At 43.3% G+C, this 17,637-nt stretch overlaps 2 protein-coding genes across 2 annotated transcripts; both read left to right on the forward strand.

The window, feature by feature from the left end:
- The first annotated feature begins 1,342 nt into the window (after positions 1-1,342).
- Positions 1,343-2,376, forward strand: LOC120935573 (taste receptor type 2 member 7-like). Its single transcript, XM_040347620.1, has 2 exons — positions 1,343-1,915; positions 2,031-2,376. The coding sequence occupies exons 1-2, from the start codon at positions 1,365-1,367 to the stop codon at positions 2,374-2,376; spliced, it is 897 nt and encodes a 298-aa protein (XP_040203554.1). The 5' UTR covers positions 1,343-1,364.
- Positions 2,377-16,311: 13,935 nt separating this feature from the next.
- LOC120935574 (taste receptor type 2 member 3-like) lies at positions 16,312-17,166 on the forward strand. The gene has a single exon (XM_040347621.1). The coding sequence runs from the start codon at positions 16,312-16,314 to the stop codon at positions 17,164-17,166; it is 855 nt and encodes a 284-aa protein (XP_040203555.1).
- Positions 17,167-17,637: the final 471 nt, after the last annotated feature.

A 17,637-nucleotide genomic window follows, 5' to 3' on the forward strand; every position in this document is an offset into this window, starting at 1 on the left:
CACGACCGAGTTTCTCGGCAGAATTCAGCCAGAAACTCGGTCGGAGCTGAATTCTGCCGAGAAACCCGGCGTGTGTACACTTTCGGCTGAGGAAGCCGAGGAGTTCCTCGTCGAGCCAAATAGAGAACATGTTCTCTATTGCCTCGTTGTTCTATGAGGAAAGTTGGCTCGCCGAGATCCTCGGCGGCTTCACACAGAACTCGACGAGCAAAATGATGAGTTTTGCCAGTCGAGTTCCTCGGACGTGTATACGGGGCCTCAAAAGTGCAAATTGTCTCCTACCAAACTTTTACTTAACAAGCAGGAACATGAGATTAGCAAAAGCAGCCCCAAGGGTTGTGCCAGTGGAATCGAACTTCCCCTGCCGTTGTACGTGTTGTACATCACCGCGTTTGAGAATGAGGAGATTTGGTCTTGACAGTGTGTACGCAAAGAAAGCTGGTCAAGTTTCTCGACAAGACTAACAAGGAACTCGTCGAGGAAAACGATGTGTCTTTTCCGACGAGTTCCTCGGTCGTGTGTACGAGGCCTGAGAGTTGAATTTGATTGAGATTGATGTATATGTGTTTGGTGTTTATGTATGATTTGTTTAATTTAATAACTTAAAGGAACACTAAAGTCAAAAAATGTTGGGGGTAAAATAACAAACATTTTATACTTACCTCCACTGTGCAGCTCGTTTTGCACAGGGTGTCCCCGAACCCGGTCTTCTGGGGTCCCTCGGCGGCTATCTCGGCTTCTCCTCGCAAGAGCTTTCTACCTTCATGCGTTCTCCCTCACATGGTGGAAAGCTCTTGCGAGCGCGCTCCCGTGATACAGCGGCGGCCATAGCCGCCTACTGTATCACTCCGCCCCACCCCCCGGCGCGGTGCGTTATTGGATGTGACTGACAGCAGCACCAGCCAGCCTAGCTGGTCCTAGGAACCCTAAAACTGCTATCAATCCATCCAAACTAGCCAATCAACGGCCAGGCTGGGAACCGAACAGGATGACGGGGACGCATGGTAAGTAAAACGGGGGCTTGGGGGGGCGGTGCTGTTGGATGTTTTTTCACCTTAATGCATAGGATGCATTAAGGTGAAAAAACATTTACCTTTACAACCCCTTTAAGCACTGCACACAAAATATAAAATAGCATATCCATTCACTGTGCCTCAAAAAGGGCAAAATGATTGCAGTACAGTTGCAAATATCTCTGTGATTCCTAATTAGTAATCCAAATCCAAAAATAAATGCAGACTCGATAATGCAAAATGTCAAGCAAAACAGAGCATAAGCTTTATCTGATTTGAATTTTAATCAAAATACTTTTGCAAGGATGACAGGAAAATATAAACCACCAGAGTTTGGAACAATCTGAATACATGAAAAGTATCTGCATAATTTATATTTGTATTCCTTATCTGACAGCCAGAGTCACAGCTTTGCCCAGGTTCTCCGGACTGAGATACAAAATCATTTTTTTAACTATGCAGTCTGTTTTTCAGCTTATTTATATTTATTCATCCTATTTTATTGTCATTCTTGGAATGATACTCAACAAATTCATTGTGCTGATGAATGGCAAGACCTGGATGAGGAATAAATGCCTTCCCACTGGAGATACAATTGTCACCAGTCTGTGTCTGTCCAGGTGGAGCTACCAATGTCTACTTGTCGTGCATCAGACCTTTGACTGTTATTTTCCAGAAGTCTATTTAGACTTCTTCTACAATTTGTGTTCCCTGGTCCTACTACTCCTGAACTACGTCTCTATCTGGTTGGCCAGTCTGCTCTGTGTGTATTACTGTCTGAAGATCACCAACTACAAGAATGTTGTGTTCCTCTATCTCAAGGTGAGGATGTCAAGGTTGGTGCCGTGGGGTCTTGGACTGTGTGTGTTTTTTTCTTTTGTACCTCTGCTGCCTTTTGCTTGGCTATACTTCTTTTCCCAATATCAAGCTGATGTTTTTCAAAACATGACAAAGAAAACAATTGAAGGAGACTATACATATCTAATAGGCTCCAACACCACCTCTTGTTATATTCAGTATTGCATTCTTTCTGACTGTTCCATCTCTTTGGAGGCACATGAGAAACATGAGCGGTACCGGGACAGGTTTTAGAAATCCAGACATGAAGACCCATTACAACGCCATAAAAAGCATGACAGCTTTCTTTCTACTTCATATCTTGTTTATTATTGCTATTAATATTTATCTCTCTGGTGTACTAGAATATAAAAGCCCATATAGATTTATGATGGCAGTAGTCGGTTCGCTCTATCCATGCCTGCATTCTGGTGTCATCATCTTCTACAACAGGAAACTCCGAGAAGGGTTCTTATTCCCAATAACCTATGTACTGAGCTACCTTCAGAAGAAAGCAGATCCCTGAGCTCTGGGTGAAAATAGGAAAATGAAGAGATTATGTACCAAAAAAAAAATGACATACTGATAATTCGTAGAAATGTAAATTTGAAAAAAAAAATTCTCTTTCAGTTGTATATACAGATGTTAGATCCCTGCTGTTTTTTGTGGCCTGCTGGGGAGATTTTCTCTAATTCCCTGTCCTGGTGATAATGCTACTAAGCGCTAAAGAAAATCCCTGTAGGGTATACTGGATGAACACAAAATATTAAATTGATGTGATAACACAAAATACAACAAAGTGATATAACACCAAGTGACCTATAGTCACTATGGGAGTATCTGTGTAAAAAGGAAAATGGGGAATGAATGTCCTAGATACGGAGAGATCCTCCTATGTGGCTTGTGGCTCGTGGTTCTCAAAGTGATAGAGTAATGGTAACAAAACTTATCCCCTGGAGATATCCACGTGTTGAACGCAGGGGCGGATCCAGAGATCCATTTTTTGGAGAAATGGCTGGTGTTGGAGCTTCAATTATCCCGGCACCATGGTTGTAATGGTGTCAGAATAATTGAAACACATTATTTCTATTATTACATTCTTATATAAAATTAAATGGTTCAACTCACCATAATGCAGAATCAGTGGGAGCCTGGAGTGTGTTACTTGCCACCGTCGCCTGCAACGCGTTGCGGATTGTCACTTGCCACGTTAACTGCCACACATTGCGGATTGTCACCTGCCATGTCACCTGACGGAAGTTGCGGATTGTCACTTGCCACGTCACCTGCCATCGTTGCGGATTGTCACTTGCCACATCACCTGCCACACGTTTCTCACTTGCCACAAGTTGTGGATTGTCACTTGCCACGTCACCTGCCACAAGTTGTGGGTTGTCACTTGCCACGTCACCTGCCACAAGTTGCAGATTGTCACTTGCCACGTTGCCTGCCACACATTGCGGATTGTCACTTGCCGCATCACCTGACGAAAGTTGCGGAATGTCACTTGCCGCTTCACCTGCCACTGTTGCGGATTGTCACTTCCCACATCACCTGCCACACATTTGTCAATTGCCACAAGTTGTGGATTATCACTTGCCACGTCACCTGCCACAAGTTGCGGATTGTCCCTTCCCACAAAAGGCGGGTTTTCACGTGCCACAAGTTGCGAGTTGTCACTTGCCATGTTGCCTGCCACCGTTGTAGATTGTCACTTGCCACATCACCTGACGGAAGTTGCCGATTGTCACTTGCCACACGTTGCGGACTGTCACCTGCCACATCACCTGCCACCGCTGCGGATTGTCACTTGCCACATCACCTGCCACATGTTTGTCACTTGCCTGTCTGTCACACATTGCAGATTGTCACTTGCCTGCTCCAATTGTCCCATGCTGTGTCCCAGAGTCAGGCAGCAGAGAGATGATACAATCTCTCTGCTGCCCGCGGCTGTGCTGCCTACACAGTAAGGGTGGAAGTACAGGGATGCAGGGCGGGCGGTAAGAGATGATGTCATCTCTCTGCTCCCCCGCTCACTCAGACACTCACCAAGCCACCCAGCTGCCCGGCCGCACGCTCTCTCTCCCACCAGCGGAGCCGCCCGCACTTTTAGTTCCCCGGGTGCCGAGCTGCACGCTCTCTCACCCGCCAGCTCCCTTACCAGCCAGCCGAGCTCTCATTCTCACCCGCTCGCGGACCTATTGTATCCGTGGAGCCGCCCTCTCTCTCACCCACCCACAAATAGTTTCTCGGGGGGTGCAATTGACCTGTTGCCCTCCCCCTGGATCCGCCCCTGGTTGAACAATGCTATCACACAACTTTATCTGTGCCCAGTCTCACAAAACTCTCACCTTGGTAGCGTAAAAAAGCGCATGTAGCATAACTGATAAGGGCCTCAAGCGATAATATCTCACTTTTCTCTCCAAATCCTCTCCAATGGTGGGTGTAATGTGGCAGCCCGCCTGTAGTAGTCCCACTGGTCCCAGAGGATCCTATTTACCTGTCATAGTATTCCATATACCGTACAAGATAGGGAGGAAGAGGAGAAAGATATGCCTCCAATAGCGAAATACTGAATCAAACTGAGGTGCTTTATTAATAATGTGCGTGGACTCTTACATAAAATGTATTAAAGTCATCAAAATAGTAACAAGACGCAGCGCTTACAGCGCCGTCTTACGTCTCCTCCGGTTACTTCCGGTCTGCGCCAGTCTCATGTGATCCCAGTGGGGCACACTGGGAGCACTGGCAACAATTGATGGTTACAGTAGCTGTGTTTGATGGCACAGTGTGCGTTTGATGGCACATCAAATGCCGCCAGTGTGCTGCCAGTTTGCCCCATAAATTGCCGCCAGTGTGCTGCCAGTTTTCCGCATCAATTGCCACCAGTGTGCTGCCAGATTTGCCCCATCAAATGCCTCCAATGTGCTGCCAGATTTGCCGCATCAAATGCCGCCAGTGTGCCCCCCGCCCGGCCCTTACCTGTCTTGGGTCAACACTGTCCTCCTCGATGTCTTCTCCCTTCTCCCATACTCTTCCGTATTCTGCTATGATACACTGACGCTGTGATTGGATGACTGATAGGCGTCCAATCACAGTGCCTGTCTCTTCAGCCAATCAGGTGTCAGCTAACCAGACCCGGTGCACCTGATTGGTCGAAAGGCGGGTCTGTGTTAGGGAAGCGATGTATTCGCTTCCTTAACATAGCACTGTGTAAGCAGAGAACGCACAGCAGTGTGCCCCCTGTTTACCATTTTGGAAGCCTATTAGAGCCCACAGGCTCTAATCAGGAAGCCTATTAGAGCCTCTGGCTCTAATCAGACGCTTCCAAAACACACCCGCCGCTGTAATTCTTTTGCTCGGCGCCCGACAAGGGTCCAGGCACATGAATAGGGGGCAGCAGCGGCAACAATAGATCGATTCATACAATGCATGGATCTATCTATTGGTAATAGAGTGGTGTAGGAGAGAGGGGGCGGCACTCCTGCGCCCTCTATGGACGCACCGCCACTGCTTAAAGTGTATCTCCACTGTTGGATAGAGTAAGGAAGAGTTAGAACTCCTGTCAGGTTTTGGTCTATGAACATGAACATTTCCCCTATTTCCTATCCAAAATATTCACTGTGGCAGTGAGTGAGTGGAAATCTTTCCAAAGGAGCCATGAAAAGGAGCCATGAACATTCAATGTTCAATCATCAGGATGTATTTGTTTTTTTTTTGTAAAAAGAGGGGGTGTAATGGCGCTTGCCAATTAAACAATAACTAACCAGTTCTCTATTTAAACACACAATACCGTGAATAAATGACCAATGAATCCAGTTGTAAACCGTGTTTCACTCCTAATTCCTATACCCCACCAAACATCAATATTAATGATGAGGGGGATGAGTATCGTGATAATAATGAATTCCGATATAAATGATTGACTATTAATAATATCAATCATCAATGACTTCCAAAAAATAGGTGAATAAACATCCAAATAAATCGGTGAGATGAAAAAATCCCTTAAAGGGTAAAACCAAACGTCCAGTGAAAGATATGCAACTGAGCATGCCCAGAGACTTAGAAATTTTGAAGTTGCTTTTTGTGGGTGAAAATCACTTTTGTCTCTGAGCATGCACCCAATGAGGAGACTGAACTTTCTCCATGTGTTTTCAATTGCTTCAATTGTTATAAAAAGCGTGTGTACAGCAGTTGTCCGCTGCCCTGACAGAGGGCAGGTTGTGTGTGGGGGGACGGCTGGCAAGAATGTCTTTGCTAAACAGATATGTTTTTGAGCAAGTTTTTTTTTGGCAACGTATGTTTTTTTAATGATGTTCACTTTGATTTATTTGTCTATGGTGCATTATTTTGATACATTTTTGTCAAGATGTTTTGACTAATGTTCAAATCCTGTCTGTAGGTCTATCCTGTTATTTCCAAAGCATAAACCATATGCTGTTTACTGTCTCAAATGTATATTTTTAGTTTTTATATTTATGTTTGTTTGTGTTTTTATGTTTAATTTTTTTTATTTTTTTTTGCTTTCCTTGTTTTGTTGACCAATAAAATTACTTTCAAATTTTGAAGTTTGTTTTTTGTTACTTTTTCATGCTACAGTTTTTGACAGCTGCAGCTGCAATAGTTTTGACCTAAACAATCAGGTGTAATTTTTGTCTGTAAGCTTCTTTCCTGGTGTGTACGCATTAAAAATGTTTGCTTCCATGTTTATTCACCAGGAAATGAAAGACAGAGCGGTAAGTATTTCCTTTTTACTGCAGTGGTCCTCAAGTACCCCCGACAGGACATGTTTTGTGGATTTTGTCTTATCAAGAATTGCTGTCCAGACTGTCTTTTAAAGCACATGTGCAAGATGAAGGAAAACCTGCAAACATGGCCTGTTGGGGGGTGGGGGGGGTGTTGGCGGACAGGCTTGAAGTGCTGATTTACAGCACTGTGCTTAAATCTAGCGCAAGGCAATCCTATTCTAATTGTGGGTGTTTGAGGGAAGCCAAGTGAGTGTTAGAACCCCTGCTTGTGTTTTTTTTGGGTTGAGCTTTGTGTCCCTTTTCTTAAAATTGGCTTCATTTCCTCTCACACAGCTGAACAGGAAGTGAGGTTAAAACCCTACCAATGTCTTTTCTTGGGGACACACAGGTCAATCTAACTAGTGTCCCCATTAAGCAAATTGCACTCCATCACTGCTGTGTACACCCCAAATTATTATTTAGTTTGGGGTTTAGTAAAGGCAAAGCCACTCTGCAGTACAAGCGTAGTCGCTGAAAATCAGAGAGGAAGCACTGATGGTTTTAACATCCAATCCTGTAGAAGCAAAGTTGTTTTGTTTTCTTCCTTGCTTGTCCACTTGTAGTGCAAAGTGGATTTGCGTTTAGTAAATGGACCCCAAAGTCCAAGATCCCTAATAATTTGGGGTGTACACAGCAAAATGCTAGAGTGCAATTTACATAATGGGAAACTATTTAGAATGATCTGTGTCCCCAAAAAAGATATTAGTAAGGTTTTACCCTCACTTCCTGTTTGGCTATGTGACAGGAAGTGATTGAATTTGAATTAGAAAGTGACAACATTTGTGAGGTGTCTTCACCCTATCAGGGGTGCAGACATCCCAAAAAATGAGCAGATGATACTTATTTGCAAACTAATAATTTGTTATTTAACATTGGGTGGTGTTTGTGGGGGGCCCTAACACACATTCATACATATTAGCAACACTGTATCCTGGCCTATTTTCTTAGACCTCTCAATAAAATTATCAGAAATTTGTGCTTAAAGTAGAACTATAATCAACACTTATTTTCTTTCATTTTGGAGGGAGGGTTATAGCCCCTGTCAGTTTATTTTGTACCATACCTGTCCAATTGGGGAGATTTGCCTTCACTTCCTGCCCCATAGCCAAACAGGAAGTGAGAGAAAAACTATGAAAATTAAGGGAATCCAGTGCCCCCCCCCCCCCAGAACTAGTGTGAAAATGTATGGGAGTGTCCTAAAAAACAGGGTGTGGCCTTGACAGGAAGGGGTGGGTAATTTTTCTATTAGGAGGTGCAGAAGTTTAGTTAGGCCTAGGGCAGCACAAAACCTAAATATACTACTGCATATTAGGGCTTATTTAGACAGGATCCGATTTACAGCATGTTTTTAGATTTTGGGAGGAAACCCACGCATGCACAGGGAGAACATGCAAACTCCAGGCAGATGGTGTCACGGGCGGGATTCGAACCAGCGGCCCTTTTTGCTGCTAGGTGAAAGTACTATCCACTACACCACTGTGATCGCGGCTGAAAGGATGAGATCAGTGTTTTTTTTCCCGAACTCATGCTTTCCAGCCTGGAGGATAGATGTGGGGTCTTATTGACCCCACCTCTCTCCATAAAGAGGACCTGTCACACACTAGTCCTATTACAAGGGATGTTTATATTCCTTGTAATAGGAATAAAAGTGATCCAAGAAAAAAAGGGACAAAAAAGTGCAAAAAGATAAATATTACGTAAAAAAATAAAAAATAAAATAAAACGCCCCTGTCCCTAGTAGCTCGCATTCAGAAGCGAACACGCATGTAAGTCCCGCCCACATATGTAAACACCGTTCAAACCACACATGTGAGGTATTGACGCGTGCGTTAGAGCGAGAGCACTAATTCTAGCCCTAGACCCCCTCTGTAACTCTGAACTGGTAACATGTAAAAAAAATCAAGCATCGCCTATGGATATAAGTCCCGAAGTTTGGCGCCATTCCATGAGTGTGTGCAATATTAAAGCGTGACAAGTTAGGTATCTATTTACTCGGTGTAACATCATCTTTCACTTTATGCCTAAAAATTGGGCTAACTTTACTGCTTTGTTATTTTTTAATTCATGAAACCGTTTTTTTTTGGGCCAAATAAAAAGGCGCTAGAAAAATTATTGCGCAAATACCGTTGGAAATAAAATAAAAAATGACCGCCACTTTATTCCCTAGGGTGTCTGCTAAAAAAATATATGTAATGTTTGGGGGTGCTGAGTAATTTCCCAGGAACAAAATATAATTTTTACATGAAGGAGAGAAGTGCCAGAATAGGTGCGGTATGAAAGTGGTTAAAGTGAAACAATAAAAGTGAAATATTCCTTTAAATTTCATACAGGGGGGGATATAACATGCCTGTGAAATGCATGTTTCACGTGCTTAGAACTGTCCCTGTACAAGATGTCATTTCTGAAGTGAAAAAAAAAGTAATTTTAAAGTACTCATGGCTATAAAGAATACAGTCATTGCTCATTAAAACTAAAAAAAAAAAAAAAAAACGTGGGGTTCCCCCCAAATTCAATTACCAGGCCCTTCAGGTCTGGTATGGATTTTAAGGGGAACTCCACCCCAAATTTACAAAAAAAATGGCGTGGAGTCCCCCCAAAAATCCACACCAGACCCTTATCCGAGCACGTTAACCTGGCCGGCCGCAGAAAAGAGGGGGGACAGAGTGCGGCCCCCCCTCTCCTGAACCGTACCAGGCCACATGCCCTCAACATGGGGAGGATGTCCCCATGTTGATGGGGACAAGGGCCTCATCCCCACAACCCTTGCCCGGCGGTTGTGGGGGTCTGCGGGCGGGGGCTTATCAGAATCTGGAAGACCCCTTTAACAAAGGGGACCCCCAGATCCCGCCCCCCCCTGTGTGAAATGGTAATGGGGTACATTGTACCTCTACCATTTCACCAAAAAAAGTGTCAAAAGTGTTAAAAATGTCAGTAGCCGGTTTTTGACAATTCTTTTATTAATATCTTCTTTCCGTGGTTTTTCTTCTTCTTTCATTCGGGTTTCTTCCTCCATCTTCCTCTGCTTCTTTCTTGGGACTTCTCGTCCGCATCTTGACCGGCGTCTTCTTCCATCTTCTTCTCCTTCCGTCGGCCTTCTCGTCCACATCTTCTTGTTCTTCTGGACGCTGCGCTTGAAATTAAAGTCCCGCCGTGTGCTGCTCCAGTGACCCCGCCCCCCTCTGACGCCACAGGTAAACTCATATGAAAGTCAGCGTGTGGTATATGTGCGTCAGAGGGGGGCGGGGTCACATGAGCGTCACATGGCGGGGAATTCAAATGGAAGCTCGTCCGCATCTTGCACGGCTTCTTCTTCTCCGGACGCTGCGCTTAAAATTGAATTCCCCACCGTGTGCCGCTCATGTGACCCCGCCCCCTCTGACGCACATGACTTTCTTATTAGTTTACCTGTGGCGTCAGAGGGGGGCGGGGTCCCAGGAGAGGCACACAGCGGGGAATTCAATTTCAAGCGCTGCGGCCGGGGAAGAAAAAGAAGACGTGGACGAGAAGGCCGACGGAAGGAGAAGAAGATGGAAGAAGACGCCGGTCAAGATGCGGACAGGAAGTCCCAAGAAAGAAGCAGAGGAAGATGGAGGAAGAAACCCGAATGAAAGAAGAAGAAGAACAGCGGAAAGAAGATATTAATAAAAGAATTGTCAAAAACTGGCTACTGTCATTTTTAACACTTTTGACACTTTTTTTTTGTGAAATGGTAGAGGTACAATGTACCCCATTACCATTTCACACAGGGGGGGCGGGATCTGGGGGTCCCCTTTGTTAAAGGGGTCTTCCAGATTCTGATAAGCCCCCCGCCCGCAGACCCCCACAACCACCGGACAAGGGTTGTGGGAATGAGGCCCTTGTCCCCATCAACATGGGGACATCCTCCCCATGTTGAGGGCATGTGGCCTGGTACGGTTCAGGAGAGGGGGGCCGCACTCTGTCCCCCCCTCTTTTCTGCGGCCGGCCAGGTTAACGTGCTCGGATAAGGGTCTGGTGTGGATTTTTGGGGAAACTCCACGCCATTTTTTTTAAATTTGGGGTGGAGTTCCCCTTAAAATCCACACCAGACCTGAAGGGTCTGGTATGGATATTTGGGGGGACCCCCCACGTCATTTTTGTTTTACGGCGGGGTTCCCCTTAATATCCATTCCAGACCTGAAGGGCCTGGTAATTGAATTTGGGGGAACCCCCACGCATTTTTTTTCTATGAATGAATCCTCTCTGAATTGTCAGAGCCGACAATTCATTATTGCCGCAAGTGAATTTTAAATGCCTTTTTTTCCTTCTGAATGTCATTTTGTGCAGGGACAGTTCTAAGTGCGGGAAAAATGCGCTATTTCACATGCTTACTTTACACCCCCCCTAGGTACAAATTTAAAGGAATATTTCACTCTTTTTGTTTCACTTTAAAGGGGTGTTCCAGCCAATTTTTATGTTTATTAAAAGTCAGCAGCTACAAAAAGTGTAGCTGCTGGCTTTTAATAAACATACACTTACCTGCTCCAGCGTTCCAGCAAAGCGACGGCCGGGGCTCCGCTCCTCCCCTCCCCGCTGGCGTCTTCATTTCAACTGTGGGCACCCGGCCGTGACAGCTTTCGGCTTCACGGCCGGGCACCCACTGCGCATGCGCGCGGCGCAGCGCTGCGCCGTCTAATTGGACAGGAGATCGCCTAGGACCTGTGACGTGTCCTAGGCGATCGCCTACAGGGAGGGGCTGCTGTAGGCGATTAAGCTTAATCGCCTAACCAGCCTCTCGGCGGAAGGAGGAAGTGGGACAAGAAGTCCCACTCCTCCTGAAGCCCCCACCCCCCCCCAAAAAAAATTACATGCCAAATGTGGCCTGTAAGGGGGTGAGGAGTGGGATAAGCGGAAGTTCCAATTTTGGGTGGAACTCCGCTTTAAGCATTATTGAATTCACTGCTCCTGAAAAAACGGCTGTATAAAAAATAAGAAAAATGCATTGATACACGTCCCCTGGGGCAGGACTCAGATCCCCAAGCACTTTTTAGGACAAAACTTGCATATTAGCCTTTAAAATGAACATTTTTGATTTATCCCATAGACTTCTATAGGGAGTTCGGCGGCGGCTTTACATATTACTTGCATTGCGTCGGCTGCTACGCTGGTTCATGCGCCTAATTAAGGCTGCACCCGGAGTACTAATTAAGCCATGAACCAGGGCAGTGATAATAGTAAATCATCCCTATTGTGTGCAGCAAGGAGACCCCACAGGAGGGACATGTTTTCTGTCGCTGTGTGGAGGCCTGGCTATGTGAGCATTAATGGCTTTTTGCTTTACAAGTGCTGGTCAGAATGGAACATCTCCCTGCATTCAGTTATTTGAGTGCAAGTGATTTTAAAACATGTGCATGTAATTTTAAGTTTTAATAAAGTGTTCATAGTTTTACAGAGAGCACTATAGATTTTTTATTATTTTATTTTGAGCCCTACATCCTGATAACAGATCTGTGGAGAGAGTGAGCTGCATCTTTCTTTGGCATCAGTCCAATCCCTGCTTTAAAAAGGGAGCATGCTGTTAATGACTTTTGGATGAATTCAAAGGTCCATCCAAAAAGTTGTGAAGTGTGTCCACAAGGGATGGTGGAAATCACACTGGATTTGGCGTGAAAAAATGTACACTTCACAGATGCTTAAGGACCTGTGTATTGCACAGATGCCAGAGCGATTTTTCAATTTTTGTGTTTATGGCTGAGATTTAAATTAGAGGTTTGAATTAATTGAAAGGAATCTTTGTTAGTTTGGGCCTTGGAAGCAAGGTGGTCTACAGGAAAACAGGGTTTTTTCTGAAGAATAGCGCACAAGGTCTGTTGCCCTTCAGTGTAGCCCTAGACTAATGCCGCGTACACACGATGGACCGTTTTCATTGGACGAACCGATCGTGTGTGGGCCCCATCGTTTTTTTTTTCTCATCGGTGAAAAAACTTAGAACCTGTTTTAAAATTATCTGATGGTTAAAAAAAGGATAGAAAAAAACGATCGTCTGTGGGCAAGTCCATCGGTTAAAAATCCATGCATGCTCAGAATCTAGTCGACGCATGCTCGGAAGCATTGAACTTCATTTTTATCAGCACGTCGTAGTGTTTTACGTCACCGCGTTCTGACACAAACTGATTTTTAACTGATGGTGTGTAGGCAAGACTGATGAAAGTCAGCTTCATCGCATATCTGATGAAAAAATCCATCGGTCAGTTTTCATCGGATGAACCGATCGTGTGTACGTGGCATTAGAGATTTTGCCTCCTGGACTAAGTTTGGGTTTAGGGCTCTGAGATTGAATTTAAGCCACCGATCTCTTATCAGGATTTAGGGCTCAAAAAAACAAAAAAAACAATCCATAGTGCTCCCTGTAAAACTATGAATACTTTATTAAAACTTAAAATTACATGCACATGTTTTAAAATCACTTGCACTCAAATAACTGACTGCAGGGAGCTGCTCCATTCTGACCAGCACTTGTATAGCAAAAAGCCATTAAATTCCCATAGCCAGGCCAGCTACAGGTTCTTATGCCGCGTACACACGATAATTTTTCGGGTTGTAAAAAATGAAGATTTTTTAAAATGTCATTTAAAACGATCGTGTGTGGACTTCAGAGCATTTTTCGGGTTCTGAAAAACGTAATTTTTTTTTTAGAACATGCTCTATTTTTTCACTGCGTTTTAAACAATGTCGTTTTTCGGGTTGTAAAAAATGACCGTGTGTGGGCTAAAACAACGTTAAAAACCTGCGCATGCTCAGAAGCAAGTTATGAGACGGGAGCGCTTGTTCTGGTAAAACTACTGTTCGTAATGGAGTAAGCACATTCATCACGCTGTAACAGACAGAAAAGCGCGAATCGTCTTTTACTAACACAAAATCAGCTAAGGCAGCCCCAAGGGTGGCGTCATCCGCATGGAAGTTCCCCTTTATAGTGCTGTCGTACGTGTTGTACGTCACCATGCTTTGCTAGAGCATTTTTGAAGTTGACATTTTTTTTTTCTAGAACCTGAAAACGTCGTTTTTTACAACCCGAAAAATGATCGTGTGTACGCGGCATACAAGTTGAGTATGGTTTAGATTGACGTACATGTGTTTTTTTTATCTGCATTTATTTATATTTTGCTTAAATTTAAAACCTGGGTGGTTTACAAAAATTTGTAAAATAGCATATCTATTAACCACTTACCGCCCATAAGAAGTCATATGATGTCAAAGGGTTTCAGTGGTTATACCGGATAATGCCTGCACATGCAGGCATCTTCCTGGCATCAACATTTTCAGCTGGCGAATCCTTTTACAGTAAAAGTGGGTCAAGTGGTTAAGGGGTGGCTCTTGCCACCATCTTTCCAGGGCTCTCACATCCGATTGGGGAGGCTGGAAACACTCCAACTGGTAGCATCAGCTGCAATAAACACACAGAGAGAGGAAATTATGTTGTTCCTTGTGAAACTGGAAGCGATAAGGATTTAGTCACTTCCGGTTTTCGGTTGAATGTTTACAAGCCGTAACCGGTTTGTACAAGCATCTGATCAAACCAATCTTTTTTTGATCAGATGCTTTGGAGGCCAGAGAAGGCACCTGGGGTCTAATACACCTCATATCTCTCTATAAAGAGGACCTGTCATGGCCCATGCTATCACAGGGCATTATATTTATCCCTTCTAATAGCAATAAAGTTGATACAAATAAATAAATAAAGGGATAGTGTAAAAAAAAGTTTGGAATAAAAAATATAATAAAATAAAAAAGTTTTTAAGGTGCCCCACCCCCCCATGCTCACACGCAAATGCGAAAATGCATAAGTCTCACACGCATATGTAAATAGTAGATCGCACCACACATGTGAGGTATAGCCGAGAACATCAAAGTGAGAGCTATAATTTTAACTCCAGACCTCCTGTGTAACTCTAAATGGGTAACCTGTAAAGGCTTTTAATCATTGACTTTTGCGATTTTTAGGTACCATAGTTTGTCACTGTTCCACTTTGCCCGTTGCAATTTTAAAGCCTGGCATATCTATTTATTTACTCAGCATAACATTCTCTTTTATATTTTATCAAACATTAAGTATTGTAACAGTCAGGGGCTACCACCGTTTACGATATTCCATTCCACCAACCCAAGACAGCTTATCCGACACTCCACAATCCAGCAGAAACGATCCATAAGAATTCCCCAGAATAACGAGACACAAGCTCTGTTCTCTGGGTCCAAACGAAAGAATACTTTAATGGTAAACTCACCTCTTCTTATACAGTTAGCAACCAAATATAGACAATGACTCAACTCCACCCACAACATGACACAAGGAACTTCAATACACATTCCGTTAGATAATGACATTCAGATGAGCTAATTACTAATCATTACCCAGACGTTCTGACTCTGCGATAAGTTATTCTCACCTGCTACATACTACACATTCCTTTGGTAAACATAATTGACATGCTAATCCACTACACCTGAAAGGTCAGACATCTGACCTTTCAGACGGCCAACACATATCTATTATCAATAGTATTTTCACACAAAACAGTGCTAATTAACTTCACACAATGAAAGGTTCTTGAGAGGCAGCCTTAATTAGCACAATAGAATATCTTATGAGCCAGACTCAATTAACACCTCAACAGTATGCGTCCCCACATTGAATGAGTCATTCTATTGACCGGTTGTAATTAGTTCTTCTAGACATTAAGGAATATATTGTGGATTACTGTACCATGCTAAAACAATCCAACATATGTCCCTTATTTCCTGCAATACATGAATTATCATTACTGTCCCATCTCATGTAATCCGAGATATCATTTCTCAGTCATCCTATGCCTATATTGGACATAGGATGACCCACCCTAGACCCAAGAGTCATTAGTGAAGCTGGCACAGGAGTACCCCACATCCTTCAAACGTCTCTGGGTATCACGGGCCATTCCGTTACAAGTATTATATTGTGTTTGTGTGCACTAAAATTCAGTAAATTCAGTAAACATTTCAAACACTGCCCAAATACTGTGTGACATAAAAAATTGCAACACCCACCATTTTATTCTCTATAGCAGTGATGGCGAACCTTGGCACCCCAGATGTTTTGGAACTACATTTCCCATGATGCTCAACTACACTGCGGAGTGCATAAGCATCATGGGAAATGTAGTTCCAAAACATCTGGGGTGCCAAGGTTCACGATCACTGCTCTATAGTCTCTGCTTAAAAAATATGCAATTTTGGGGGGTTCTGAGTAATTTTCTAGCAAAAAAAAAAAAAAGATGATGATTTTTGCCAGAAATATCAGAATTGGCCTGGGTGGCAAGTGGTTAATTGTGACTCAGAAAGACCAAATACAGCACAGTTAAAAATATCCCAGTGATTCTAGAAAGTAATTCAAATCTGACCATAAATGCAGTATTGATGATGCAAAACAGAGAATATGCTTTGTCTGATTTGAATTTTAATCAAACTAGTTGCGCAGGGAGGCCAGGAACCCATAACCCACTAGAGTTTGGAACATTCTAAATAAATGAAAAGTATCTGTACAATTTATATTCAAATTGCTTATGTAACAGCCAGAGTCACAGCTTTGCCCGTGTTCTCCGGACTGAGATATGACTATGCAGTCTGTTTTTCATCTTCTTTTGATTTATTCATCCTTTTTTATTGCCATTTTTGGGATGGTACTCAACAAATTCATCATGCTGATGAATGGCAAGACCTGGATGAGTAATAAATGCCTTTCCACTGGGGATACAATTATCACCAGTCTGTGCCTGTCCAGGTGGATCTTCCAGTGTCTGACTGTCGTGTATGAGATCTTTGAATGGTTTTTGCCAAAAGTCCATTTAGGCTTCTTTAACAAGTTGATTCCCCCGGCTAGACTTCTGTTTAACTATGTCTCCATCTGGTTGGCCAATCTGCTCTGTGTGTATTACTGTATGAAGATTACTAACTACAAGAATGTTGTGTTCCTCTATCTCAAGGTGAGGATGTCAAGGTTGGTGCCGTGGTGTCTTGGACTATGTGTGTTTTTTTCTTTAGTATCTACTCTGCCTTATGTTTGGCAAAGCTTCTTTTCCCAATATCAAGCAGGTACCACTGATGTTTTTCACAACATGACAAAGAATTCAATTGAAGGAGACTATTCATATCTGATTGGCTCCACACCACCTCTTGTTATATTCAGCATTGCATTCTTCCTGACTGTTCCATCTCTTTGGAGGCACATCAGAAACATGAGCGGTTTTGGGTCAAGTTTTAATAATCCAGACATGAAGACCCATTACAATGCCATAAAAAGCATGGTTGCTTTCTTTCTGCTTCATATCTTGTTTATTACATCTGTTAATATTCATTTCGTTGGTGTGCTAGAAACTGGAAGCCCATACCTACTACTGCCAAGAATAGTCGCTTTGCTCTATCCATGCCTGCATTCCAGTGTCATCATCTTCTACAACAGGAAACTCCGAGAAGGGTTCTTATTCCCATTAACCTATGTACTGAGCTACCTTCAGAAGAAAGCAGATCCCTGAGCTTTGGGAGAAAATTGATAAATGATTTTGTACCAAAAATGACATACTGCAAAACCGTAGAAACAAAAAATGTAAAACAATATACAATCCTAGAAGTTTTCTTTGAAGTGATATTAAAGCTTAAGTTATTTTATTTTTATTTTTTTAAATAACAAACATGTTATACTTGCCTGCTCTGTGCTGTAGTTTTGCACAGAGCAGCCTTGATCCTCTTCTTCTCGGGTCCCCTGCCGGTGCTCTTGGCTCCTCTCCTTTGACCAGTGCCTCCAACATAGCTCCCAACTGTCCCTGATTTTGAGGGACTGTCCCTGATTTGGAACAATGTCCCCCTGTCCCTCGTTCCCCTTCATTTGTCCCTCATTTTAGTAACTCTATATAGTTGTATATAAAATGCACTTTATATCTATCAAAACATGTTTTCCAGCACTAAATCTTTCATTTGATTTCTAAATTGTTGCATTTGTAAATTCC

Source organism: Rana temporaria, chromosome 4 (genome assembly GCF_905171775.1).
Source record: "Rana temporaria chromosome 4, aRanTem1.1, whole genome shotgun sequence".
Classification (NCBI taxonomy): Eukaryota; Metazoa; Chordata; class Amphibia; order Anura; family Ranidae; genus Rana; species Rana temporaria.